The sequence below is a fragment of the Symphalangus syndactylus genome, chromosome 17 (genome assembly GCF_028878055.3).
Source record: "Symphalangus syndactylus isolate Jambi chromosome 17, NHGRI_mSymSyn1-v2.1_pri, whole genome shotgun sequence".
Lineage (NCBI taxonomy): Eukaryota > Metazoa > Chordata > Mammalia > Primates > Hylobatidae > Symphalangus > Symphalangus syndactylus.
Window position 1 is genome coordinate 12,465,920 of NC_072439.2, and position 27,901 is coordinate 12,493,820.

General features: G+C 57.3%; 1 protein-coding gene across 2 annotated transcripts; it reads right to left on the minus strand.

Moving 5' to 3' along the window:
* SGTA (small glutamine rich tetratricopeptide repeat co-chaperone alpha) lies at positions 1-27,814 on the minus strand. Of its 2 annotated transcripts, none has more exons than XM_055247229.2 (12): positions 27,654-27,814; positions 14,529-14,651; positions 12,954-13,060; positions 12,437-12,521; positions 10,501-10,600; positions 8,966-9,070; positions 7,819-7,957; positions 6,979-7,041; positions 4,772-4,809; positions 3,254-3,343; positions 2,854-2,995; positions 1-1,219 (listed from the first exon to the last, which is right to left on the minus strand). In XM_055247229.2, the coding sequence occupies exons 2-11, from the start codon at positions 14,626-14,628 to the stop codon at positions 2,881-2,883; spliced, it is 942 nt and encodes a 313-aa protein (XP_055103204.1). In that variant the 5' UTR covers positions 14,629-14,651; positions 27,654-27,814; the 3' UTR covers positions 1-1,219; positions 2,854-2,880. The 2 variants fall into 2 exon arrangements, with proteins under 2 accessions (XP_055103204.1, XP_055103203.1); XM_055247228.2 differs by having other exon boundaries at positions 27,005-27,659.
* Between the last annotated feature and the right edge of the window lie 87 nt (positions 27,815-27,901).

Consider the following 27,901-nt stretch of genomic DNA (forward strand, 5'->3'; position numbering starts at 1 on the left):
GAGGTCACAACGCCTATTTATTCCCCACACGTCACACCCTGCACCCCGGGTGGGCTCGGCACACACCTCACCGCCATGAGTGGCTGCAGGGCCGCGGCGGCCCCCGTTCCTACTGTTAGCTACGACACACAGTACTGCGCCCACCTCACAGACAGCCAAGAGCCAGGGAGCCCCAGGACGCTCCGACTGACAACCCTGCTGCCGGGACCACGGCGCCGTGGGCTCACCTGCCACCCCCAGGCCTCAGGAACCCAGACAGGCCCCCTGCTGTCTGGCTCTCCGGCTGCTTTCCTGGTGGCTGTTTTAGGCCCAAGGTGGGTGGCACCTGAAGTGCCCCGTGGCCTCCACCAAGCACAGGAGGGGTAAGCTTCCCGGGGGGGCCCCGGGCCCATGAAGCATCCAGGACAGAAGGACAGCAGGATGGGACACAGACAGAAACGGCCCAGCTGCCTTCCCTGTGCCCGGGGCTAAGGCGGCAGGGACAGAAGGTTATGATGTCGCCCCTGGCTCTCAGTCGCGAGGACCAGAAAATGAGGGTGGGAGGAGGGGAAATACATGTCTGTCAACATGCCCAACTGGAGGAAAGTCACAGAAACTGGTCCTATGCACCCAGGACGGCTCCTGCGCCGCGGAGGCGTGGGGTGGCTGCAGCCGTCTCTTAGGTGTCTGCCACTAGAGTTCCTCATGCGAACACACATGGCCCGCGGCGCCCAGGCCGCAGCTGGCAGTGAGCTCTTCCGAGCAGGCGCGGGGCCGGGGTGGCCGGGAGGTCGACTCGGAAAGAGGCTTCTCATGGACGGGAGAGTTCCTGCAGACAGACCACGGGATGGGGGGTGGGGGCTGTGAAAGGCTTTGGAAGCCACACGATCCGCCACACGGCTGAACGTGAAACCTGCCGCTTCTCCGAGAGCGGCCCGGGAGCACCCCAGGATTCTAGAAAACACTCAGGTGACTGAGCTTTCTGGGGGCTGGAAGGGAGGTCACTGCTGGTCTGCGCTCAGCTTGCTGGCTCTCGTTTCAAGAAGGGTCTGGGGGCTGTAAGGGAGTTACAAAAAGGGAGCGGAGGAGGGCAGAGATAAAAGGGGAAAATCCATCTTGACATGCAGGTCCGAGGTCTCTCTCTTCCCCTCTCTCAGGCAGTCCAACAGGAGGAAGTGGCAGACAACCAGAAGGCTTCCTTCCAGTCGGCCAGGGAAGGACGCGGTCACACCGGGAGTGGCTGGAGGGGGACAGATGTGAAGGCAGTCAGAGCGCAGGTGGGGACCAAGGCTGCACCACACACTCCAGGCAGCAGAAGAGGCCCAGAGTGGACAGCCAGGGGCCACAGCGGCTATTTCAATGAACGTCAGAGCCACAGCTGCACCAGAAGCATTCCAGACACTTGGGGCCACGTGTGGCTGGTGGCGCAGAGAACATCGCCATGACCTAGAAGGGTCTACAGTGTGGGGGTACTTTGTGTATGAGGTTACATTGGTAAAAAATCCACCTCAACTATTTTTTTTTAAAAAAAGGAAAAATAAATAAAAGCTTATTAAAAAAAAAAAAAAAAAAAAGGAAAGACGAAGAAAAGGCGGCCAAGATATTAATGTTGGTGGCTCTGGGTGAAAAGAGTAAGGTTGGGCTGAATGCAGGGCTCACACTTTGGGAGGCCGAGGCGGGAGGATGGCATGAGCCCAGGTGTCGAGGCCACCCTGGGCAACAAACTGAGATCCTATCTCTAAAGAAAATACAAAAATCAGCCGGGCGCAGCGGCGTGCGCCTGTAGTTCCAGCTACTTGGGAGGCTGAGGTGGGAGGATCACTTGAGCCCAGGAGGTTGAGGCTGCAGTGAGACGTGACTGCACCACTGCCCTCCAGCCAGGGTGACAGAGCAGTATGGTCTCAAAAAAAAAAAAAAAAGATTAAGATTGTTCTTGCTGCTTTTTAACACTTTTGTCTTTTAAATTTGTCTACAGTAATTATGGTTTAAAAATGCAAGAGTGTGTATATGAGGAGGGGCAATGACAAAGTGAAGAGGCCACATCGGAGCAGAATGGAAACACCTCCTGCCCCCAGGGAGCCGGCGTCTGCTGGAGATGGACAGGACTGAACTCAGGGGCCCCTGGGGAAGGAAACCAAGCCAACCACAGGCCCCTGGAAACCACGGGGGACACTGAGTGTATTTTTTAAACAACTGTAAGTGCAACACCTGCTCACAGTGAGAAAAGGACAAAAAATCCCTCACAAAATGCAGGCAGAACGCTTGGGCACACAGTCAAAGGCAGGTGCCCAGCTTGTCTTTTCCACCACCCGATGACCTCACCCCCACCCCTGAGGTGGCAGCCCTGACACTGTGGAAACAAAGAGCTTCTGTAGGTGGCCTTGGTCAGGGGGACCCCAGACACTGGCCCTTCCAGGGAGCCATGGCTCTCCCCTAAACCCCACCCAGACCCCAGACACCGGCCCTTCCAGGGAGCCGTGGCTCTCCCCTAATCCCCACCCAGACCCCAGACACTGGCCCCTTCCAAGGAGCCGTGGCTTCCCCCTAATCTCCACCCAGCCCCGATCCACAGATGGGAAAGGAGTGGGGAGCAGGACTTGGTGGCCACCTGGAAAGGGGCCCAATGCCCAGAGATGCCCCCGCCTGCCTCGGCAGTTCAGGGCGATCTTCCGAGCTGGATGCACCCAGGACTCGCTGTCCAGTGTCCAGACAGACTCCACAGCCCCCGGGCGTCACTCCTGCTGGCTGCCTTCACTGCCAGGCACTCACGTGGCGTCACTCCTGCTGGCCAACCCCCAGCCCCCCGGCTCCAGGAACTCATGTGGCATCACTCCTGCTGGCCACCCCCCAGCCCCCCCGGCTCCGGGCACTCACGCAGCGTCACTCCTGTTGGTAGCGGCGTCACTCCTGCTGGTCGTCGTTGCTAGCGCTGGGCGTCCGACTCCGGATCTGGCTCCTGAGCTGCTCTATCAACTCTGGGTTCTGCTGCTGCATCTGCTGGGCAAACTGCTGACCCCTGCGGGGAAGGGCACACGGGGCTCAGCCAGGGCCAGGAACCTGCCCGCTGCCTCCGTCCATCCCCACCTGACTCCTCGGGCCCTCCACCCCGAAAACAGGCCTGACCCCTTGCCGGAGGACGCTGGGCCCTTTGGAGCAGGGGACGCAGCACTTCCGCTCTCCTCCTTCCCTTCCTTCCGCTCTCCTCCTTCCCTTACGCCTGCGAGCCCTGCCCGCCGCCCACGTCCTCCGTCCTCCTGGAAGCAGGTCCACTCACGCCTGGATGAGGCTGGCCAGGTCGTTCTGCGAGGGGCTGGTGCCGGGAGTTCCCAGGGGGTTGCTGCTGCCCGAAATCATGCCGGACATGCTGCAGGAGAGAGCGCGTGACTCACAGCCGGGACACCCCAACTGCCATCCCCACTGCAGCCCCTCGCAGTGGCCCAGGAGAGAATCTCTCTCTGCCCTTCACCTTCCCCCGCAGGAGAGGACTCTCTCTCACCACCTGGTGGGCCTCCCGGGCACAACCCACCCTGTGAGTTTCACCCGCTTTCCCAGAACACCCCTCCTTCTTTGGCCTAACGAGCGTGGTTCTCAGCCAGGGGGTGATCCTGCCCCCAGAGGACCCCTGCAATGGCAGGAGACATTTGCAACAGCCATGATTGGGTTATGCCAAGATAGGGGCAGGGGGTGCTCCTGGCGTGGAGTGGGTGGAGGCTAGAGACGCTGCTCAGTACCCTGCAGTGCCCAGGACGGCCCCGCTCCAGAAACTGGTCCAGCTCAAATGGCCACGGTGCTGTGGCTGGGAAACCATGCTTTAATATTTGACCATGGGCCAGCCGCGGTGGCTCACACCTGTCATCCCTGTCATTTGGGAGGCCGAGGTGGGTGGATCACCTGAGGTCAGGAGTTCAAGACCAGCCTGGCCAACATGGTGAAACCCCATCTCTACTAAAAATGCAAAAATTAGCCGGGCGTGGTGGCGGATGCCTGTAATTCCACCTACTCGGGAAGCTGAGACAGGAGACCCACTTAGTCCTGGGAGGCAGAGGTTGCAATGAGCCAAGATTCTGCCACTGCACTCCAGCCTGGGTGACAGAGCAAGACTCCATCTCAAAAAAAAAAAAGAAAAAAAGAAAAAAAGATTTCACCATGAAAACAGGCGAGCAGCTCCCCAGTACGCACAGAGCTTACTGGGGAGTCACCATATGAGCAAGTACACTCAGAGGTTTATACCCAAGAGAAATGAAAACAGGATTCACACAGATGCTTGCACAACACCCATGCTCAAGCAGCACCATTCACAACAGACAAAAGGTAGAAACAGCCCAAATGTCCACGGATAGATGTGTGGATCAGCACAGTGTGGTCCCTCCACACTGGAATATTACTCAGCCATGAAAAGGAGCGAGGCCCTGACCCAGGCCCCAGCGCAGATGCACCTTGAGGACGTCACGCTCAGTGAGAGACGCCAGATACCAAAGACCACACAGTGTGTGATCCCATTTCTATGAAATGTCCAGGACAGGCCCATCCACAGAGACAGGAAGGGGATGCGTGGTTGTTAGGGGATAGGAGAGGGGTTGGGGAGTGACACCTGATGGGGAAGGGGCTTCTTTCAGAGATGATGAAGGTGTGTTGGTGCTCAATGGTGGTGACAGTTGCATGACAGTGTGAATGTACTTAATGCCATTAAGTCGTACACTTTAAAGTGGTTAGTTTTATGTTAAGTGAATTTTCCCACAATTAAAGGAAATTTAACCCCAAGAAGACCCGAAGAAGCCCAGTTGTCACTTACAGCTGCTGAATCTGGGGATTGTTCATTAGGTTGGAAGCCTGAAGAACAGAACAAATCTGTCAGGAAGACAAAGCTCCAAGCACATCATTCTCTTTCATCAGACACTTTCCATCTTAACCAGCCTTGGCTCTGGACTCCAGCACGCCAACGAACAGTAAGAGCCGGGCATTTGGTCTTTCGTACCCTTTTCCCTACATTTTCACCCCCCACCCACGAGCTGTGACCTCCACATTCTGACTTAAATCCTGTTTTGGGTTCCTGCTTGAGGAGTGATCTCGAAGCACCACAGCGCTCTCTCACTGGCTGCTGCGGTTTTGCTGTGTGGATGCGTTTTGGTTCTTTATTTTAGCTGCTGTCTACTTTAGCATATTTGGTTTAGCATATTTGGTTCCAGTTTTGCTCTATCAATAAATAGCACTGTGGCCGGGCGCGGTGGCTCACGCCTGGAATCCCAGCACTTTGGGAGGCCAAGGCAGGCAGATCACTTGAGGTCAGGAGTTTGAGACCAGCCTAACCAACATGGTGAAACCCCGTCTCTACTAAAAATACGAAATTAGCCAGGTGTGGTGGTGCATGCCTGTAATCCCAGCTACTCGGGAAGCTGAGGCAGGAGAATCGCCTGAACCTGGGAGGCAGAGGTTGCAGTGAGCCAAGATCGCACCACTGCATTCCAGCCTGGGTGACAAAGCGAGACTCTGTCTCAAAAAAGAAGTAAAAATAAATAAATAGCACTGTACTGGGCACTTTCTCACATTAACTTTCCACTTGAGATTATTCCTTTGGACCTGTTGAAAGCAGGTGGCTCAGAGGTGTGGCAAACTCTCTGTGTAAAGGGCCAGGGTGTAAATACTCTCAGCCTTTCCAGACACGGGGTGCCTGACCCAACTACTCAGCTCTGCCACCGTATCATGAAAGCCACCATTGACACTAGGTGTATGAATGGGCATGGCTGTGTGCCAATAAAACTTTATTGGTCAGGCGCGATGGCTCACACTCGTAATCCCAGCACTTTGGGGGGCCGAGGCGGGTGGATCACAAGGTCAGGAGTTCAAGACCAGCCTGGAAAACATGGTGAAACCCCATTTCTACTAAAAAAATACCAAAATTATCCGGGCATGGTGGTGGGCACCTGTAATCCCAGCCACTCGGGAGGCTGAGGCAGGAGAATCGCTTGAAGCTGGGAGGTGGAGGTTGCAGTGAGCTGAGATCACGCCACTGCACTCCAGCCTGGGCGACAGAGCGAGACTCCATCTCAAAAAAAAAAAAAAAAAAAAAAACTTTATTAACAAAACCCAGCGGCGGGCCTTATTCTGCCAACCCCAGATGTCTGAAGGGAAAAGGAGTCTGTGTCATGGCCAGGCTGAGAGGCCTCTTGAAGGACTGGGGCCCGGTCACCCTCCATCCCATGGTGAGGGAGAACGTGTTCCCCTGGCAGCCTGGCCAGCGGCCGAGGGCTACAGTAAGAGGCGTGGCCTCTGCTGAATGGCATGACCCAGGCAGGGTTCCTGGCCCAGCTGGGTCATTTTTCTGACTGACAGTGAGGCTGAGGGCTTTTCTCCCCCTAACAGCCTTAGGCGAGTCCCTGCACCCTGAGGCTGTGACAGCCTGCAGAGTGGTCCCAGGGCACACAGACCTCCCAAGAAATGAACATGCATGTGTAGGGGGGTGGCTCTCCGAGGATCCCAGCCAAGGAACCCCCTGCCAAAGGCTATCCGTTTGGAAGCATGAGTGTCCGGGCATCGGGAGGTCCACCTGCGCCCGGCGCACCCGGCGCTCTGATTCCCTTGCCTGAACCTTAGGAGGCAGACACAGCTGCACTGTGACCAGTGTCTCCGCACTGCGAGGAGGAGCCCATGCTGGGGTGGGGTAGGGGTGTGACCTCCCTGGGCTCAGCCAGGAGAGCCAGGACGCAGCTTTTGGTGCTCACTACTGATGGGTCTTGCTTGGGACATCAAGCAAGTGTTGACTGGGGACACCTTTGATTGTCAAAGCAGAGAGTGGAGGTGCTCCTGACATGGGGTGGGTGAGGCCAGGGATGCTGCCAGCACCCTGCGGCGCCCAGGACGGCCCCACAGATAAGAACCATCTGGTCCCAGAAGCCAGCAGTGCCAAGGCAAGGAAGCCTTGGCCAGCAGCGGTGACACAGCAGATGCAGGCCTGGGGCATGGCGCAGACACCCTGGACAGGGAGGAGCGGTGGGCCCTTACCATGCTCATGAAGCCGGGGTTGTTCAGCAGGCCGGCGATGTCGAAGCTGCCCACGCCTCCCGTCTGAGGATGAGAACAACCCTGGTTAGTGGGGCCTGGACCAGAGGCCACGGTGAATAAGCCCCCTGGAACTCAGAAACAACGGCCCCCCACTGGGCTCAGACATTCTATCAACCCTGCGGCCAGAGGGAGCTTTGAGGCAGGCAGCACGAAGCACAGCCCGACCGCCCGGGGACGGCACACTCTATCGTGCTGTGTTTATTCCCCACACAGCGCGACCGCCCGGGGATGGCACAGTCTATCATCCTGTGTTTATTTCCTGTATTCTGCCACTTTGACACCTTGGGGACTTGCTGGCCTGGCAGAGCCGCCCCCTCCTGGAGTAGCCAATTCCCAGAGAGAGCAAATGACTCACCCAGAACCCACACCCTCAGCACCTCCCCCATCACCCCAGGGCCACAGTCCACCTGCCCCACTCACCCCCAGGCCAGGGACCAGGCAACCAGGGGCAGCCCCCAGGCCTGGGTCTAATGAAATGGCTTCAACCGGCCAACCCGAAGCCTCCTTACCCGGCCTCGCCACAAAACCCACATCGAGGGTCCTTTCTGTGCCCCTCCCTCCGCCTCCGCTGGCAGCCCTCCTGCTTCCAGGGGTCTGGGGGCATGAACCTATTCCCCACGACACTCACTTCCACGCCTGCGCGTCTCACCACCGACTGAAACAAACCCCGGACCCTCACGACACCGAGGTTATGCCTAGAGCCGCTGGTGCGCCCGAGGACCTGTCCCCCACCCACAGTCAGCTCGGCGTTCTGGAGCCTCTCGCCCCGGCTGCACTCACGGGACTGGGGGCCTCCCGCAGCTTCAGCTCCGCTATCTTGAGGTTGGACTTGTACGTCTCGTTGTCGGGGTCCAGCTCCAGCGCCTTCTTGTAGTAAGCCACGGCCTCCACGTGCTTGTTCAGGCTGGAGAGCGCCAGGCTGGAGGAGAGCGCCGGGGACGGGCTGTTCCCATCTGCCCAGCTCCAGGAGGCCCCACCCAAGCCCTGGTCCCCAGTGGTCCCGGCAACCCCCAAACCACCTCGGATGGTGCCACCCCCTGCCCACTGTCAGCTCGGTGGAGACAAACCTGGCTTTCGAGGGGCCCAGGGGCGGGACTGAGAGAGACAGACATGAGAACACCCCCGCCACACAAGAACTGGCGTCCCCATGGGGCCACACACGGGGCCTCAAAGCCCAGAGCGGGCTGACAGGAGGGAGTGGGCCGGCTCAAGGTCACAGGAAATGCGTGGATGTGGTCTTGGCCCTGCTTCCTGGCACAGGGCACCAAGGACCCTCAGAACCTCTGAGCAACAGACATGTCTCCCGTCCTCCACAAGCAGCCCCTGACGCCCACCTGAGTCTTCACTCCTGTGGTGACTCAGGGCCCCCTAGAGAGCCCAGGAGGAGGCGGGTCCTGGGGAGACGGGGCAGGTGAACAGGGCCCCTCCCCAGCCTCCGGGGAGACCCAATCCCACAAAGTCTGAGCAAGGGCATTCAGAGAAGCAGGCGAATGCACCCTCATGCTGGGAGGGCGGCACCAGTTGCACGGGGCACAGGCTCCTGCCCCAGGGACCCTCCTGGCCTCACTCTCGGACCTGTCCTGTGTCCTTCATCATAAACCAGGTGCTTCCCTGAGCTCTGTGAGCCGTCCCAGCAAACGATGGAGCCTGAGTAGGGGCCATGGGAACCCCACTTGACAGCCAGTCAGGGAGAAGCAAGGGGCCCAGGGATCTCCAGGTGGCACCTGATGCGGGGCGTCTGTGGGGCTGAGCCTGTGACCTGTACGGGCTACGGTGGCTCCGAACAGCTAGTGTCAGAGTTGAACTGAACTGGGGTGGGAGAATTGGTTGTGGGTGGGAAAAAAGCCACACAAGAGAGGAAGCAGGAGCAGGAGAGGAGGGGTCCCGAGAAGAGACTGGAAAGGCGCGGCTGTGGACAGGCACTCACCCCATCCTGCCGTAAGCCTTGCTGTAGGCTGGGTCAATGCAGATGGCCCGCTCACAGTCCTGCACCGCGCCTGCGTAGTTGCCGAGTTTGCTGTAGGCTGCGGCTCTGGGGAAGAAAAGGCAGGGCAGGTCCCTCACTGGTGGCTCTGAGCCCAACGGGCAGCACTGAAGGGAAGCCTGAGAGCTGCGTTCCTCTCCAGCTTCCTGGAGGAACGGCGTCAGTTTTCCCCATCTGTAAAATGGGGCTGATGGGGAAAGCTGAGAGCCGTGGCCACTGAGATGCTCTTAGACAGATGTGGGCTCAAAGCACCAACAGCCGCTCAGGACTGCAACTCTGAATTTTATTTGCAAAAAATGTTCCGATCCATGGCTGTACAAGAGCAACGAGTGTAGGGAACTTATACCCAAGTTTCATTGACAAATTATTTACGTATCAGTAAAAAAAGAATTCAGACCAATGTCAAAGCTCAAAGCTCTTGGCTTACAGCGTCTGAATCGTCTTCACCATTTTTGTGTTTAGTGTTTCTCTTTACAATTTTTTCAAAGTACAGAGAAGCGTGAGTGGAGACTAAACTACCCCGTGACAGGCGGCCAAGAACCCTGCACTGCCTCTGCAACTGTCCTGTAAGCCTGAAGCAGATCCAAGACCACACATTCAAAAAACACAACCCTCCACATACTGGATGATGTTCTTGGCTTGACATCCACGTGGAATGCCATGACACCTGATTTTCTATGTATGTATTTATGTATTTATTTTTGAAACAGGGTTTTGCTCTGCTGCCCAGGCTGGAGTGCAGTGACACGATCTCAGCTCACTGCAACCTCTGCCTCCCGAGTTCAAGTGATTCTCCTGCCTCAGCCTCCCAGGTAGCTGGGACTACAGGCACCCACCACCACATCCAGCTAATTTTTGTATTTTTTTCGGGTTTTTTTTGGAGACAGAGTCTCTCTGTCACCCAGGATGGAGTGCAGTGGCGCAATCTTGGCTCACTGCAACCTCTGCCTCCTAGGTTCAAGCCGTTCTCATACCTCAGCCTCTCGAGTAGCTGGTGGTGCCCACCACCACACCCGGCTAATTTTGTGTTTTTAGTAAAGACAGGGTTTCACCATGTTAGCCAGGCTGGTCTTGAACTCCCGACCTCAAGTGATCCACCTGCCTCGGCCTCCCAAAGTGCTGGAATTACAGACGTGAGCCACCGCGCCTGGCCCCCAGACTAATTTTTACATTTTCTGTAGAGATGGGGGGTCTTGATATGTTGCCCAGGCTGGTCCCGAACTCCTAGCCTCAAGTGATCTTTCCCCAGTGGCCTCCCAGAGTGCTGGGCGTGTCACCTGATTTTAACATCAGCATCGACGCTCCCCGACCCCCTTGCTGGCCACCTGATGCTTGCTTGCTCCTGGTCTGGGACCACCGGTGAATGGATCCCTCATCTACAGCGCAGAGGCCTCTCCCGTCTCAGGTCCCTGCTAGGCATCCCGGAGGACGCCCCCACACCCGGCTGCCCCTGGCCTGGGCAGGCCCCGAGCTGGTACCTGTTGCAGAAATAGACGGCGTTGGCTGGGTTGAGCTCAATGGCTTTTCCGTAGAAATGCACGGCAGCTTCAAAGTTTTCCACCTTCATCTGCTCGTTTCCTACAGGGAGAGAGGAAAACACCAGCCCGGTGTCCACACAGACCCGAAGGGCCGTCAGGGAGAGAGGAAAACACTGGCCCGGTGTCCACACAGACCCGAGGGGCCGTCACACTTGGCTTTTCTGGGCATCCAGGGCTCAACACAGATGCCGGCTCAGGAGGTGTCTGCATCTATAGGGGGTTCGCTAGTCGCAAACGATCATATCTACACCCACTAAGGGGGATGGAGGTGGGGGCGGCAGGGCCTGGAGACGGTGGCTGTCACTGCCTGGATGGTGACCCCTGGGAACAGAACTGTTAATACAGATCATCGGCCCAGGGATGGAAACTGTCCCTTTTGCTGTTTCTTTTGGAAAGAGCCCAAGCAGAGGCCTGTATTTTGGAATACTCATGTGATACCTTCTCATTTCATAGGCAATGGGGCTTCTGTCTGAGGCGTGGGTCCCAGCTGCTAGGACGGTAAAAACCCCGGCTGCTATCCTAGAACCAACTAAGAGCCCTGAAGACAGAAACCCACTCCCGCCCCCAAGAGCCCAATTCAGGAGGGCGTGGGGGGGAAGATGGGTATCAGCATGTGTTTCCCTAAACAGTTTACTGAGATATAATTTACATGCCACAAAGCTTACGCTTTAAAAATATAAGCCTGGGCGTGGTGGCTCATGCTTATAATCCTAGCACTTTGGGAGGCCGAGGCAGGCAGATTGAGAGATCAGGAGACCAAGACCATCCTGGCCAACACAGTGAAACCCCGTCTCTACTAGAAATACAAAAATCAGCCGGGCGTGGTGGAGCGTGTCTGTAGTCCCAGCTACTCAGGAGGCTGAGGCAGGAGAATCCCTTGAACCAGGGAGTCAGAGGTTGCAGTGAGCCGAGATCATGCCACTGCACTCCAGCCTGGGCGACAGAGCGAGACTCCGTCTCAAAAACAAACAAAAAGAAATGGGATCACATACTGTGTGTCCTTTTGTGTCTGGCGTCTCTCCCTGAGCGTGACATCCTCGTGGTGCATCTGCGCTGGGGCCTGGGTCAGAGCCTCACCCATCCACATTCCACTGTGTAGATGGGCCACGCTGTGCTGACCATTTATTGTGGACAGGCATTTAAGCTGTTTTTGCTTCTTTTTATTGTTTTGTTTTTTTATTTTTTATTTTTTTTGAGACGGAGTTTCACTCGTCGCCCAGGCTGGAGTGCAATGGCGCGATCTGGACTCACTGCAACCTTCGCCTCCCAGGTTCAAACAACCCTCCTGCCTCAGCCTCCTGAGTAGTTGGGATTACAGGTGCCCACCACCGCGCTTGGCTAATTTTTTTGCATTTTTAGTAGAGACAGGGTTTCACCATGTTGGCCAGGCTAGTCTAGAACTCCTGACCTCAGGCAATCCGCCTGCCTCGGCCTCCCAAAGAGCTGGGATTATAGGCGTGAGCCACCGCACCCGGCCTGTTCTTGCTTGACTCTTGTGAATACAGCCGCTGTGAACATGTGTCTGGGTTTTGGTGGACATGTGTCCAGCTCTCTTGGGCACATATCTAGTATCTAGGGGTGGAACCGTCGGGTCTCATGGAAGCTGTGTAACTTTTGGGGGCCACCAGCCAGTCTTCCGCAGAGGCCACGCCCCTGACATCCCCACCAGCCATGCCGTGCCTGAAGGTCAAGTTTCCCTGCACCTGTGCCCTCGCCAGTCCCCCTTCTGTCCCCGTCCCCACAAGCCAGCGTGCTGGTCATCAGAGCACTTCCCTCAGCTCCCTGGGCCCCAGGGATCAGCTGGCCTCTGTGAGGGTCCCACAGCCCCGAGTCCAGGTGGGGCCAGGCGTCTGTGGGGATGGAGGTCCTCCCTTACCTTCGGTTTTGAGGCGCTCTGCCTCTGCCGAGTCCTCCTCAGAAGGCGGGGTTCGTGCAGGGCTCCTCAGGTCCTGCGGCATCTCCTGGACCCGGAGGTAAAGGTGACCCGCTGTCCTCTCCTCCCAACCTGGCACCCTCCGGCCTCAGCTTCCCTCGGGATGCCAGAGAGGGCCACCAAGCTCCAAAGGACCCGGGGGCTGTGCAGGGGACTCCTGGCCCCCCATCATGTGGCCCTGGGCGAGTGACCACAGTGCTATGCGTCTCAGGATCTGCCAATAGGGGGAGGAAGGCCGAGTGCTCCTGCAGCCACGTCCCCAGCCCAGGAGAGGATGCGGGCAGAGTGCCTGGGGGATGATGCGAGCGGGGCTTGGGCAGAGTGCCTGGGGGACGATGCGAGCGGGGCTTGGGCAGAGTGCCTAGGGGACGATGCGAGAGGGGCTCCCGGGGTCCCCAGCGCTGCCTGCTGCTGCTGTTCTTATTTTGGGGGAGGTGGCTGGGGAAGCCTCGAGGCTCACCTTGCCCATGGCAGCCGCTTCAAATATCTCTGGTAGAGTCTGAGGGAGCGCGAGGTCGCTGTCTTCCACCGTCACCCCAAATGCAGTCTCCAGGCACTGGATGGCGACTGGAAGTGGGGACAGAGGTGGTCCCACTCATTGCACGCAGCCCCAAGGTTACGTTTTTGGGTCTAGAGGGTGGGGTTGGTGCTCACACTTGCCCAGGTGTGTTCATTCCCAAGGACCCCGGAACGCAGGGGCTGCCGCCTCTGCTCTGGGCTGGGACAGTGGACCCTCTTCCTTCCCGAAAAGAAAAGCCAGACAGAGATGCCTCGTGTGCCTGAGAGCAGCGGAGGCCGTGGGCAGAGTGGGGCCCAGGTGGTGGCCTCAGGCCTCTGTGGGGTCCCAATGCTGGGGCTGCCCGGCTGTGGCATGGTGGGGGCTTGGCCCCACCTGGAGGGCCACGTCGGGCGTGAGGTGCCCTGGATGCTATTGCACCTCCAAGGGCACCTGGCCTGAGTCAGGAGCTTGAAGCCAGCCCCCAATAGAAGGCCTGTATGACTGGGTTTGTACCAGGGCAGGACCACTGAGAGCAGGACAGGAAACAGCCACAGGCCCCTCTCTCCGCTGGCCCACCTGACACACTCAGCACCCAGGGGCCCTCCCCCCAAGCCAGACAACACTAGCCCTGGCCTCCCTCCTCCTCGTGTGGACCCAGGGTCCTAACCCAGGTCAGAAGTGGGGGTCAGCCACTCCCTCCCCAGCACTGTGTCGAGGACCCCGGGCACATCCCTACAGCTGTCACTGGGTGTCCATGCTACAGAGGCCTGGCAGGCCCGGGACACAGGTGAGCAGGGCACAGGTGTCACTGGGTGTCCATGCTACAGAGGCCCGGCAGGCCCGGGACACAGGTGAGCAGGGCACAGGTGTCACTGGGTGTCCATGCTACAGAGGCCCAGCAGGCCCGGGACACCGGTGAGCGGGGCACAGGTGTCACTGGGTGTCCATGCTACAGAGGCTCGGCAGGCCCGGGACACAGGTGAGCAAGGCACAGGTGGGAAAGGAGGACCTAGAGCAGAACCTGCAGCCACGCGAGGGTGCCTCCCTGAGCCCTCCTTTCCCTCCGAGCCCCGGATCCAGGTGTCGCAGAAGTGCAAGCAAGACCAGACAGGAGACCAAGGCGCCCGGGGCCTGGACAGGCCATGCAGGAAGCCAGCAAGTCTGGGCCTCTGGGTGAGGCCAGCACTAGGAGAGCTTTTTCCCATGACCGATGGTGACACACACACTGGGTGGTGAGAACGTTCCGGAACACACCTTGGTGGGAGATGGAAAAAGCCACCGGAAGGCAGCTCAGCTTGAAGGCGTCAAGCGGCGGTGGCGCCACACAGTGGCAGGCGGGAGGGCTCAGCTCGGCCCTGGGTCCCGTGGTCAGGGGCTGTGTGGCCCTGGGCCGGCCCCAGCCCTCTCTGGGCTTAGCTTCCTCCCCTAAAAAGCCAGGCGTAGGACCAGGCGTCTACACACCAGGTGTCTACACTAGGTGACTGTGCCGGCTGCTGCCCAGGAAGGGAGAGGGGGAGGTGGCGGGCACCCACCTACCTTCCAAGCTCTCCTGAGCGTCGGACGAGAGGCCCCCGTGCCGGAGCTGGTCATGCAGGAACTGGATGATGGCGTAGGCCAGGCGCTTCTTGTTGTCCATCTTGAGCCCAGAAGAGGTGATACCTGGGGGTGCAGGAAAAACCCCCATCAGGCCCCCTCACACTCCCCACTCCAGGCGCCCCAGGCCTGCCCCTAACTCGCTGGGCCCCACTTTAAGGGTGCTGGCTGATCTCAGCTCCAGGGCAGCCCAGGTAGAAAGGCCTTAATACGCCCATTTCACAGATGATGACCTGAGGCCCGGAGCTCACCAATCCGGCCAGGCACACAGCCAGGAAGCATGAGGCCAGTAGGCGAGCAGGGGCTGCCCTAGAGAACCCGCCTGCTCCCAGGGCGGTACTGAGGCACCATGGAGGTCCCCTCCGCCCCTGTTTCTGGCACGAGGTGGGTGGGGGCCAGGGATGCTGCCCAGCACCCTGCAGTGCCCAGGACGGCTCCACCCCAGAGAAGGGTCCAGCCCCAATGTCCACGGTGCTGAGAGGGAGAGACCTTGTCCTGAGCCAGCGCCACTGCCCCTTTCCTCAATTTACCCCTTTTGTGGCATGTCAGCAAGGATTTCTTAGGCACCCAACGGGGCCAGGTGTGCCTGTCCTGGTATCACTGTTTCACAGGACTTGCAGAGGACTCCCCCCAGTGACTTCTTGGGGATCCGTCTCATTCCCCCTCGAAGGCCTACCCACCCCATTCCACCTCTGACCCCCGTCTAGTTCCCCCAAGAGACCCATCTCGTTCCCCCTCGGACACCGCCCGCCTGGTCCCCCCTCGGACACCGCCCGCCTGGTCCCCCCTCGGACACCGCCCGCCTGGTCCCCCTCGGACACCCGCCTGGTTCCCCCTCGGACACCCGCCTGGTTCCCCCTCGGACACCTGCCTGGTTCCCACTCGGGCACCCTGTCTTGTTCCTCACTCCCAGGACTTGACAGCTACTTCTGCTCATGTCTGTGGTCCCTGCGGTTTCCTGCCAAAGCTCTAAAGGGTGCCAGATGGTGACATCGGGAGAGGCTGTTCTGGAATCTGGAGCTGTAGTCTACGGACAGGTCTTTTTTTAGTACAAGACCTTTCACGCAGGTTTCCTGGGTGCTGGGCCAACTTGGAGGGGCCTCAGCCACAGTGACCTTCACGGCGCTGAGCAGGAAGGCCCGCCACGAGCTGCGTGAGCTTCCTCCGGGGCAGGCTGGCCGGCTGCCTTGTGGCGCCAGCTCGGGCAGGCTCGGCCTCACTGTGCCTCCATTTCCCCCGAAGGCTGGCCACGGTGACTCTAAACGTTCGGATGTAACAAGCTGCGTGGAGAAGCAGCCGCCGCTGCCCCCGCCACCAGAGCAGCCGAGTTCTGGGCTGAACGGTGTTTCCCTAGTCACGTCCACCTGGGACCTGAGCACGGGACCTTGTTTGTGTCTTTGAAGATGGAAGCAAGTGGAGATGAGGTCGCTGTGGTGGCCCTAATGCAGGGACTGAACATGCCGCATGGAGACGGCCACGTGAAGATAGAGGCAGAGGCTGAGGCGATGTGGCCACGTGAAGAAAGGCGGGGCTTGCTGGCCCCCAGCAGCTGGAAGAGGCAGGACAGAGCCTCCCTCGGGGCCTTCAGAGGGAACGTGGCCCAGCCCGCACCTTCATCTCAGACTTCTGGCCTCCAGAACTGCGAGGGAAATCAATCTTGGTTGTTTTAAGCCAGCCGGGTTGTGAGGGAGAGGCCAGGTGGTTCCCGGATCGTGGCCTGCAAAGCCTGTGAGCTCGGACGCGTTGTTCAGCCTGAGCCTCCGCCTCCGCCTCCGCCTCTATGTCTGTAAAATGGGGAGCCCCACGCGGCCACACGGCAGGGACACCGAGGGCAGAGATAGGTGACGCGTGACGCGGCCTTGATCATGGACTTCCAGCCTCCAGGACTGAGCGACGACGAACCCTGTTTCAGCTGCCTGGTCTGTGGCACTCTGTCACAGCGGCCCCAGCAAACCGACACTAACGCCTGGCGAGCAGGCATCTCAGGATGCACCTCCGTCCTCATGACAACTCCAACAAGCGGGTCGGCCCTGTCTCCAGGTGAACTGAGACAGGTTGGGCAGGGGGGCATGGTCGTGTGCCCAGGATCACACAGACAGGAGGACAAACGGGCTGCCGTCGCACGGAAGGGAGCAGTGAAGGGCGGTGGCCGAGGGACACGGAGGGAGGGAGCGGCTACATATCGCTCACTGTGCCGAGGTCCCAGGAGCCAGCTGCCCAAGGGGCAGCTTCTTTTATTAGAAAATGACGCTTCCTATCACTTCTATGCAAATGTCCATTTTAACTTTAAGTGCACAGATGTCTAATGGCGCAAGACACGTAAGTTAACACGCGTGCACGCGTACACAGACGCCTTCAGCTACAACCATCCCCGTGCAGACAGGATCAGAGGCAGGGCACCAAAAGCATTAAAATCACGCAGATGACCTATCTGAGCACTTTGCCGACCGAGAACGTCAACTGTGTAAAATACCTGCTCATGAACATTGGCAAAGAGGGGAGGGGCACCTCCAGAGAATTTGATTTTTCTTTAAGAGACGAGATCTCTGCCAGGCGCGGTGGCTCACGCCTGCAATCCCAGCACTTTGGGAGGCCGAGGCGGGTGGATCACGAGATCAGGAGATGGAGACCATCCTGGGTAACACTGTGAAACCCCGTCTCTACTAAAAATACAAAAAATTAGCCGGGCGTGGTGGTGGGCGCCTGTAGTCCCAGCTACTCGGGAGGCTGAGGCAGGAGAATGGCATGAACCCAGGAGGCGGAGCTTGCAGTGAGCCGAGATCGTGCCACTGCACTCCAGCCTGGGTGACAGAGTGAGACTCCGTCTCAAAAAAAAAAAAAAAAACCGCCTCTACTAAAAATACAGAAAAAATTAGCCAGGCGTGGTAGCGGGCGCCTGTAGTCCCAGCTACTCGGGAGGCTGAGGCAGGAGAATGGCATGAACCTGGCAGGCGGAGCTTGCAGTGAGCCGAGATCGTGCCACTCCAGCCTGAGCGACTGAGAAAGACTCTGTCTCAAAAAAAAAAAAAAAAGAGACAAGATCTCACCATGTCGCCCAGGCTGATCTCAAACTCCTGGCCTCAAGCAATCCTCCCGCCTTGGCCTCCCAAAGCGCTGGGATCACAGGTGTGAGCCACCATACCCGGCCTCCTCCAGGAGGCAAATGCTGAGAAAGCTGTGGATTCTACCGACTCACTGGATTTTGTAGAAGCTGTGTGTGTGCGCATGTGTGTGTGTGCGTGCATGTCTCTCCAGATTCCGTCTCCCTCCCAGATCAGTGGTCCTCGATGGATCATCCGTGCATCTCTCTCCAGATTCTGTCTCCCGCCCAGATCAGTGGTCCTCGATGGATCATCCGTGCATCTCTCTCCAGATTCTGTCTCCCTCCCAGATCAGTGGTTCTCGATGGATCGTGCGTGCATCTCTCTCCAGATTCTGTCTCTCTCCCAGATCAGCGGTTCTCGATGGATCGTGCGTGCATCTCTCTCCAGATTCTGTCTCCCTCCCAGATCAGCGGTTCTCGATGGATGTGCTGAGACACTTGGTGGTGTCTCGCATGGAGTGGGTGGAGGCCAGGGACGCTGCTCAGTGCCCTGGAGTGCCCAGGATGGCTCCGTCCCAGAGGATGATCCGGCCCCAACGTCCACAGCTCCCACTGGGAGAAATGCTGGACTAGAAGAGGGGGACATGAAGAGCCTGCGGGCGCACCAGGCACTTTACACAACACTATCTCATGACCTCGGTGCAGTGACCTCCATGGCAGGACTGGGGATGGAGGTGTTCACTCGAGGCCACTGGAGCCACAGGCACGGCAGGATCCACGCCTGGCAGACGCCTGACCTGTCCCCACACTCAAGATCAGAGGTGTTCAGTGTCTTGGTTCCCCTAAAATGCCTCTCCATGAGGTGAACAGCCACCATCCCCTAGAAGATGAGGCGTGGACCGCCTGACCGCATAACCCATCACGCGCCAGAGACAAGCAAGGCATTGGCCCACCAGCTTTAAACAGTGGCTGACGTCAGACTTGGATGACACCGGCGACGTGGACCTCCACGCCACTCAACAAGCGCAGTCCCAGACACGCTGGGTGTGCCCACAGCTTTGTTTCCCTTTCAGGGAAAGCAACATCCATCAGTGATCGTTAAAAAACAAAACAAAACAAAACAGAGAGCAAAAGAAGCCAGACCCAAAGCACACACGGTGTGACTCCGACTCCATTTCTATGAAATGTCCAGGACAGGCTCATCCAGAGACAGGAAGGAGATGCATGGGTGCCAGGGCTTGGGGAGGGGAAGGGGAGTGACAGCTGGTGGGGATGGAGCTTCCTTGCTTCCTTTTGGGGCGATAAGACAACTCTGGAACCAGAGAGTGGTGATGGTCGCACAACCCTGTGAAGGCACCAAATGCCACTGAATTTCATGGTGTGGGAATCACGGCGGTGTGGGGATCACGGCGGTGTGGGGATCACGCAGTGTGGGGATCACGGCGGTATGGGGATCACGCGGTGTGGGGATCACGCGGTGTGGGGATCACGCGGTGTGGGGATCACGCGGTGTGGGGATCACGGCAGTGTGGGGATCATGGTGTGGGGATCACGTGGTGTGGGGATCACGGCGGTGTGGGGATCACGCGGTGTGGGGATCACGGCGGTGTGGGGATCACGCGGTGTGGGGATCACGCGGTGTGGGGATCACGCGGTGTGGGGATCACGGCGGTGTGGGGATCATGGTGTGGGGATCACGCGGTGTGGGGATCACGGCGGTGTGGGGATCACGCGGTGTGGGGATCACGGTGGTGTGGGGATCACGGCGGTGTGGGGATCACGTGGTGTGGGGATCACGCGGTGTGGGGATCACGCGGTGTGGGGATCACGTGGTGTGGGGATCACGTGGTGTGGGGATCATGGTGTGGGGATCACGGCAGTGTGGGGATCATGGTGTGGGGATCACAGCGGTGTGGGGACCACGTGGTGTGGGGATCACGGCAGTGTGGGGATCACGGCGGTGTGGGAATCATGGTGTGGGGATCACGGCGGTGTGGGGATCATGGCGGTGTGGGGATCATGGTGTGGGAATCACGGCGGTGTGGGGATCATGGTGTGGGGATCATGGCGGTGTGGGGATCATGGTGTGGGGATCACGGCGGTGTGGGGATCATGGTGTGGGGATCACGGCGGTGTGGGGATCATGGTGTGGGGATCACAGCGGTGTGGGGATCATGGTGTGGGGATCACGGCGGTGTGGGGATCATGGTGTGGGGATCACAGCGGTGTGGGGATCATGGCGGTGTGGGGATCATGGTGTGGGAATCACGGCGGTGTGGGGATCATGGTGTGGGGATCACAGCGGTGTGGGGATCATGGCGGTGTGGGGATCATGGTGTGGGAATCACGGCGGTGTGGGGATCATGGTGTGGGGATCATGGCGGTGTGGGGATCATGGTGTGGGGATCACGGCGGTGTGGGGATCATGGTGTGGGGATCACAGCGGTGTGGGGATCATGGTGTGGGGATCACGGCGGTGTGGGGATCACAGCGGTGTGGGGACCACGCGGTGTGGGGATCACGTGGTGTGGGGACCACGGCGGTGTGGGGATCACGGCGGTGTGGGAATCATGGTGTGGGGATCACGGCGGTGTGGGAATCACGGCAGTATGGGAATCACAGCGGTATGGGAATAATAGTGGTATGGGAATCATGGCTCAATGTTTTAAAGGGGGAGAAATCTACAAGGGCTGTGTTTTGTTTCACTGGATGGGGAATTACGGTCTTCCTGAAAGCTCCTGGGGGACGGTAATGAGTTTTCCGCCCCCGTCTCAGGACACAGTGGAGAGCCCGGAACTTTGAGGTCTGGGATCAGGATGGTCTAGAGCCTGGCAGGCAGCCAGTCCCAGAATCCAAAGGTCTCATGTGCGACACATCAGGGCCCACGGTGGTCAACCACCACCAGTAAGTGAAACCACAAAAGCTGACGTCATCCACCCCGGCCAACAGGGTTCAGAGAGCAAACCAGTCAGGTCCCCTGATCCCCAAGCCCAAGGAAAACAGACACATGCCACCCAAAAGGTGAAGATTTTTGGTTTACGGAGTTTTTTTTGTTTTATTTTTACGCATGTTTTGATAGCAGCATTACAACAGCCAAAAGCAAACAGCTCAAGTGTCCACGGACAGGTGAGTGGATCAACACAATGTGGTCTGTCCACATGATGGAATACTACGCAGCCACAAAAAGGAAATCCTGACCAGGCTACAAGGGCGGACCTTGAGGATGTCACGCTCAGTGAAATAAGCCAGACACAGAGGTACAAAACCTGTGCGACTCCCCTCCTAGGCGGTCCCTAGAGTCGCTGGATTCACAGAGACCAAAAGTAGAATTGGGGGTGCCAGGGGCTAGGGAGGGCATGGGGAGTGAATGTTTCACAGGGACAGAGTTTCAGCTTGGGGAGATGAGAAACTTCTGGAGGTAATGGTGGCAATGGCTACATAGCCGAGTGAATGTGCTTAAAGCCACTGAACTGTGCATTTATAACTGATTAAGATGATAATTTTTGGCCTGGCATGGTGGCTCATGCCTGTAATCCCAGATCCTTTGGAGGCTGAGGCAGGCAGATCACCTGAGGTCAGGAGTTTGAGACCAACATGGTGAAATCCCGTCTCTACTAAAAATACAAACAAAATTAGCCAATCATGATGGCACACACCTGTAGTCCCAGCTACTCAGGAGGCTGAGGGGGGAGAATCGCTTGAACACGGGAGGTGGAAGCTGCAGTGAGCTGAGATAGAGCCACTGCACTCCAGCCTGGGTGACAGAGCAAAACTCCGTCTCAAAAAAAAAGAAAGACTGGTTGGGCACGGTGGCTCACGCCTGTAATCTCAACACTTTGGGAGGCTGAGGCGGGCGGATCACCTGAAGACAGGAGTTTGAGACCAGCCTGGCCAACATGGAGAAACCCAGTCTACAAAAAATAGCCGGTCATAGTGGTGCGCGCCTGTAATCCCAGCTCCCTGGGAGGCTGAGGCAGGAGAATCGCTTGAACCCGGGAGGTGGAGGTTGCAGTGAGCCAAGATTGTGCCACTGCACTCCAGCCTGGGCAATAAGAGCGAAACTCCATCTCAAAAAAAAAAGGCCAGGTGCAGTGGCTCACACTTGTGATCCCAGCAGCACTTTGGGAAGCCAAAGCGGGAGGATCACTTGAGCACAGGAATTCAGGAGCAGCCTGGGCAACATAGGGAGACCCCATCTTTGCAAACATTAAAAAATTAGGTGGGTGTGGTGGCGCACATCTATAGCCCTAGCTGCCTGAGGGGCTGAGGCAGGAGGATCGCTTGAGCCCAGGAGGTCCGTGCTGCAGTGAGCTGTGATCACACCACTGCGCTCCAGCCTGGGAAAGACAGCGAGACCCTGCCTCAAAAAAAGAGTTTCTTTTCAAAGTCTGGGGTCTTTGAGACGAGGGTCACACCCAACCAGGTGTCTTTAGCTGAGAATGGTGCCAACATCTTTTCAGAGGTTTCACTGGAAATGATTCTGTAACAGGCAGCATCAGGTCAGGATCCCCACGCGGACACACCTCACTTGGTGACTTCAGATTTGGAAGAGGCAACAGCAAGCAGCAGAAACGAGACCTGGGCCAGGAGCGGTGGCTCAGGCCGATAATCCCAGCACTTTGGGAGGCTGAGGTGGTCTGGAGTTCGTGACCAGCCTGGCTTCTACTAAAAATACAAAAATTAGCTGGGCGTGGTGGCGGGTGCCTATAATCCCAGCTACTCAGGAGGCTGAGGCAGGAGAGTCGCTTGAACCTGGGAAGTGGAGACTGCACCGAGCTGAGATCGCACCACTGCACGCCAGCCTGGGTGACAGGCGAGACGTCATCTCAGAAAAAGAAAAAAACAAAAAAAAGAAATCCGACCTGGCTGAGTCCCCACATAAACCTAGAAGGCGGGGGTCACAGCCCCCTCTTACAGAGGGGGTGACAGGCCCAGACAGGTGGCACATGCAAGATCATACCAGTGACAGCTGGAACTGGCTTAGCATTCCAGGCACACAGGCCTAGCACGATCCACGTTGAGGGGTGTGGGGGGCGGGGGTGTGTTTGTGGAGGGGGATGTGCGTTCCTTCGCAGGGAACTAACACAGAATAAACCAAGAAATCTCATTTTTGGTGTACCTGTTTACTTCTCTCTTAAACTGAGGTGTGAGAACTGGACAGGGTGGGAGGTGGCTAGGGACCCATTGAGGGTTCAGAAAGTGGAAAGTCGCACTCACTGAGACACACTCGTCTCTCCCGGTGCCACTGGTGCCTCTGCACCCCAGGGCCTTTGCACATGCTGTTCTCCCTCCCGCAACACCCCCCAGGTCCCAGAGAACCTCTTAGCCTCATGGTCTCCACCCTGCCCCCTCCCTGTTACCCTGGGGCAGAGCTGAGCAGAAGTGCCCCAGCTTAGACCCCCTGGGCTAGGGGATGCCACTGATCCCCAAGAGACTCTGCATCCCATGATCACTTGCTCTACTAAGGTCCCAGGAGGCTGCACATATTGAAATTCACAAACTATGGAGGATTGCTTGAGCCCAGGAGTTTGAAGCCAACCTGGGCAACAAAGTGAGGCCCTGTCTCTAACAAAACGAAACAAAACAAAAGATAAAATAAATCCACACACTAAGTGGAGAGGGAGCGAGGAGGTAAATCCTTGGAGCTGGGGACCCCGATTTCCACCCTCTGCCCAATCAGAAGTTTATTCTGGTGTCCAGTGTAAGCAGGGAGCAAGCTCAATTTCTTTCCCAAATAATTAACGCAGGTCTGTCCCCTGTGGCACTGTGGGCATCTTGGGTGGATGATTCTGTCCTGGGCACGGCAGGGGGCTGAGCAGCACCCCTGGCTCCCCCCACTGCACGCCAGAAACACCCTCCAGTTGAGACAACCACACACGTCCCCAGACACTGCCAAACTGCTCCCAGCTGTAAATCACTGACGGCCACTAAGTGGGAAGAAGAAAGGCTGGAAGTCAGTACAGGTCAGCTTTTTCTGTCCAAATGACTTTGCTGTGAGCTTTCTGAAAACCTTCTGCTTGCAGGCTATTCTGGGTTTCAGAACTGCGGGTCCATGGCGGAGGACCGCTCACCTAAGGGAAGCACAGGCCCCGCCCAGCGCGTGACACAGGCCGGTGGTGCCAGGACTTGTGGCTTCTCTGCCGTCCCCAAGGTAGGGGACATCATCAAACGGCTCTCAAATCTGCTTCAACAGCCAGGCTTTCCCGCAAGAAAGTTTTCTGCTCTTCAGAGGGGGGTCCAGCAAGCATGAGGACGGCATTTTCCTCAACTGCCATTTGGCACTCGGTGTCTTTGGAACAATCACAACTTGTAGGGTTTGGCTGTGGGACAGCATTCTCAAAGAAGGCCTGCTGTGTCTCCCAACAGCAAGGGCTTTATGGATGCTCAGGAGACACGGGGCCGAGGCCTGGTCTCAAGGCAGAGGCTGCAGAAGTGAGGGAGGGAGGGTGCTGGCCCGTGGGGGTGGTGCCAGCTCCAATGTTGGGGGCTTCAGTGTCCCTTTTGGCTTTGAGCCGATGACTCCACATCCCACCTTTTCATTTTATCATTACAATAAAAACAGAATCAAAACAGAGCCACCTCGGTCAGGGGCGGTGGCTCACGCCTGTAATCCCAGCACTTTGGGGAGGCCGAGGTGGGCGAATCGCTTGAGTCCAGGTGTTTAAGACCAGCTTTAGCAATATAGTGTATAGTGAGACCCTACCAAAGAGACTCTACAAAAAAAAAAAACAAAGAATTAGCCTGACGTGGCGGCACACACTAGTAGCCCCAGCTACTTAGGAGGCTGAGGCGAGAGGATCATTTGAGCCCAGGAGTTGGAGGCTGCAGTGAGCTGTGATTGGGCCCTGCACTCCAGCCTGGGGGACGAAGTGAGACCCTGTCTCTAAAACCAAACAAAAAACCGCAACCACCTCTCTTCCTTATTGCCCTGCCCAGAATGGATCATTCAATGAAAAAAAATAAAACATCCTCATAAACTGAGGTCATCTTACCTCCTTACACTCCAGTAGGAAGCGTCCGCTCTTGCCCACCACCTTCTGTGAACGCTCTGCCCACCTCCATCCATGGTGCTTCTCACCAACAGCAGGGCAGGAAAGCCGGGTGCCCTGCTCCTCACTCCCTCTTAGGATACCCGAGTTCTAGCTCAGTCTCCTGCCCACTCCCCACATCGAAGCTCACTTTCTTCTAAAATGCCACCAGGAGATCACTGCACACATAAAAGCTCTCAACTGCTCCCTGGAACCCCAGGAGTGTGCACAGGAGGCCCCCTCACCAGCTGGGGGTCATCTGTGGGGCCTACACCAAACCCTGTACATGCCACTCAAACTCAAGTGCTCACCTCCCCTGCCCAACTCCACCAGGAGAGAATCTAGCAACCCCGCAAACTCCTATCTCTGGCCCAGCATCTCTTACAAGGCTTTCTATCTCTTGACAGACCCATCCTCCCTTTGAACGCCAGCATCCGGCAGTGTCTAAACCCTATGGACTCAGGAAAGCCTTCGATTGTTGAAAAATTCACAGCCACATGGTCACGTTCCTTGGGGAGGCCATTCCTCTCTGGGTCTCTGTTTCCACCTCAGTAAAAGAGAAAACAGGCCAGGTGCAGCGTGGCACGCCTGTAATCACAGAACTCTGGAGGCCAAGGTGGAGGATCGCTTGAACCCAGGAGTTTGAGTCCAGCCTGGGCAGCACGGTGAAACCCCATCTCTAAAACCAAATACCAAATACCAAATACAAAAATTAGCTGGGTGTAGTAGTGCATACCTGTAGTCCCAGCTATTCAGGAGGCTGAGGTGGGAGGGCCTGAGCCTGGGAGGTCGAGGCTGCAGTGAGCAGAGACTGCACCACTGCACTCCAGCCTGGGCGACAGAGCAAGACCCTGTCTCAAACCACCCCTTCTGTTCCTTCATTCAGCCTGTACTGAGCACTTCCTACCAGGGCCACTGTTGGGTCTTGGCATAAAAAAAAAAAAAAAAATTGTAGAATTGAGTAAGACCTACAGCTCTCCAGGATCCTCCAATCTGCGGCAGAGCTCACCCGCATTTGGAATCATTCACCCTTCTAGGAAGATTTAATTATAAACCTCAGCTCAAATCCTTGGCGTGCTTACAGCTTTCCAGGCACCCAGCTAAGTTCTGTACATGCGATAGCTTATTTTAGGGGTCAGCAAAGGTTTTTCTGAAAAGAGCCAGATTGTCTTCAGCTCTGCAGGCGTTAAGTTCCCTACGACAACTGTTCAACTGTGCCTTCTTAGCTCGAAATCAACCACAGGTAACGCGTAAACTGAGGAGTGTGGCTGTGTTCCCACAAACCTTCATTCACAAAAACAGGCCAGAGGTGGATTTGGCCTTCTGGTCAGTTTGCTGATACCTTGCCTGGTTTAATCCTCACACACTTGAGGTGGTTACTATTATAATCCCCATTCCACAGAAGAAAAACTGAGGCTTGGAAAGATGGGGATGACCCAAGACCACCCAGCTATGAGGATGAAAATGAGGAGTTCTGAACCCAGGCAGTCTGACTTGAGAGGCTAAACTCCAAAGTACCCATTTCTCTCCGCACAAAATTGGGTGCACACACAAAACTTTGTACACGATTTCGCAGGCCCACACAGTCCCAGCTGCCCATGCTGGTAAAGAATCACTGATCTAGGGTAGGTTTTTTTTTTTGACAGGGTCTCACTCTGTCGCCCAGGCTGGAGTGCAGTGGCGTGATCTTGGGTCACTGCAACCTCTGCCTCCTAGGTTCAAGGGCTTCTCCTGCCTCAGCCTCCTGAGTAGCTGGGATTACAGGTGCACACCACCATGCCCAGCTAATTTTCATATTTTCAGTAGAGACGGGGTTTCACCATGTTGGCCAGGCTGGTCTTGAACTCCTGACCTCAGGTAATCTGCCCATATGGTAGGGTTTTTAAAGCATTATTGAAATTCAAAGCTGGATCATTTTCTGGGGTGGGGCCGTCCTGGGTACTGCAGGGTGCCGAGCAGCAACCCTGGCCTCCACCGACTCCAAACCAGGGGGTCCCCCAAATCATGACAAGCACAAATGTCACCAAGAATCCCTGGGGCACAGAATTGTTCCTGGTTGAGAACCACTGATGAAGGGAGGGAAAAGGCAGACAAACGAATAATCAGAGACAGAAACAAAAAAAAATGGGACAATCATTCAACCCCTGAGAGGCACACTACAGTGCAATTTTCTGGCACCTCGTAACAAAAATAGCCATTCTCGAGCCAGCTCTCTCTTATCAAGTTCCAGGCACCTGATCAAATAATTGAATGTGGGTTTATCCTCATAATGACCCTCCGAGGCATCTGCTTTTACAACTCGTTTACGAAAGAAGGAATGGTTTGCTCAGAGAGGGAAGGCGACTCACCCAGGTTTACACAGCCGGTGGGAGGTGGTGGTGGGCTGGTCCTGAATCCCAGATTTCCCCCACCTCTAGCACGATATGCAGAATAAGACTAAACATGATATAAGACGAACGGCTGCTAATTCTTTGGAGTTCTCAGATTCCGCTGGACCCTGCGGCTCTCCTTCTCCCAGGCAGGGACTTTTGACAACGCCCGTTTTACAGAGGGGAAAACTGAGGCTCCGACAAGCCAAGAGTCTGGGCAAGGTCACCCAGGTAGGGATTGGCGGCGCTGGAACCAGAGCCCCGACTTCAGTCCCCACAAACGGGGTCCCCGAGTCACAGGGACGACGTTTCCAGGTGGTTAATAAGAGCGGAACGGCAGCGAGCGCTCACTACATGCGGGGCGCCTTCCCCTCCCGCCGTCCTCGCCACCAGGCCGCGGACCAGCATTTCCAGGACCTGGGGCCCGGGGAAGGGAGATCAGGGCTCGAAGGGTCTGCCCGATGCCGCCCGGCCTCAGTTTCCCCTCCGCGCCGCCTACTCACAGGACCCCGCGGGTCGCGGTAACTCTGGCCTCACGATCCCCAACCTCTTACGGGCTCTGGGGCCCCGTGAGCCCCGAGCCGCAGACCCCAGACCCGCCAGGCTCAGCGCAGTGCCCCTCACTCACCTCTCAGGCGACCGATCCCCGACCCACCGACGGCTGCGCTTGCGCACCGCGGTGCCGCCCGGCCCCGGCCCCCGGGCGCGACGCCTGCGCAGAAGAAGGTCACCCCGGGTTGCTTCCCTTCTGCACAGGCGCGTTAATGATCGAGGTGGGCGTGGAAGGAAGTGACGCAACGTAGAGGCGGGAACCAGCTGGTCGTTAGGGCAACTGACCTCTGCGACCTAATGGAGGCCGGAAATCGGGGCTGGTTT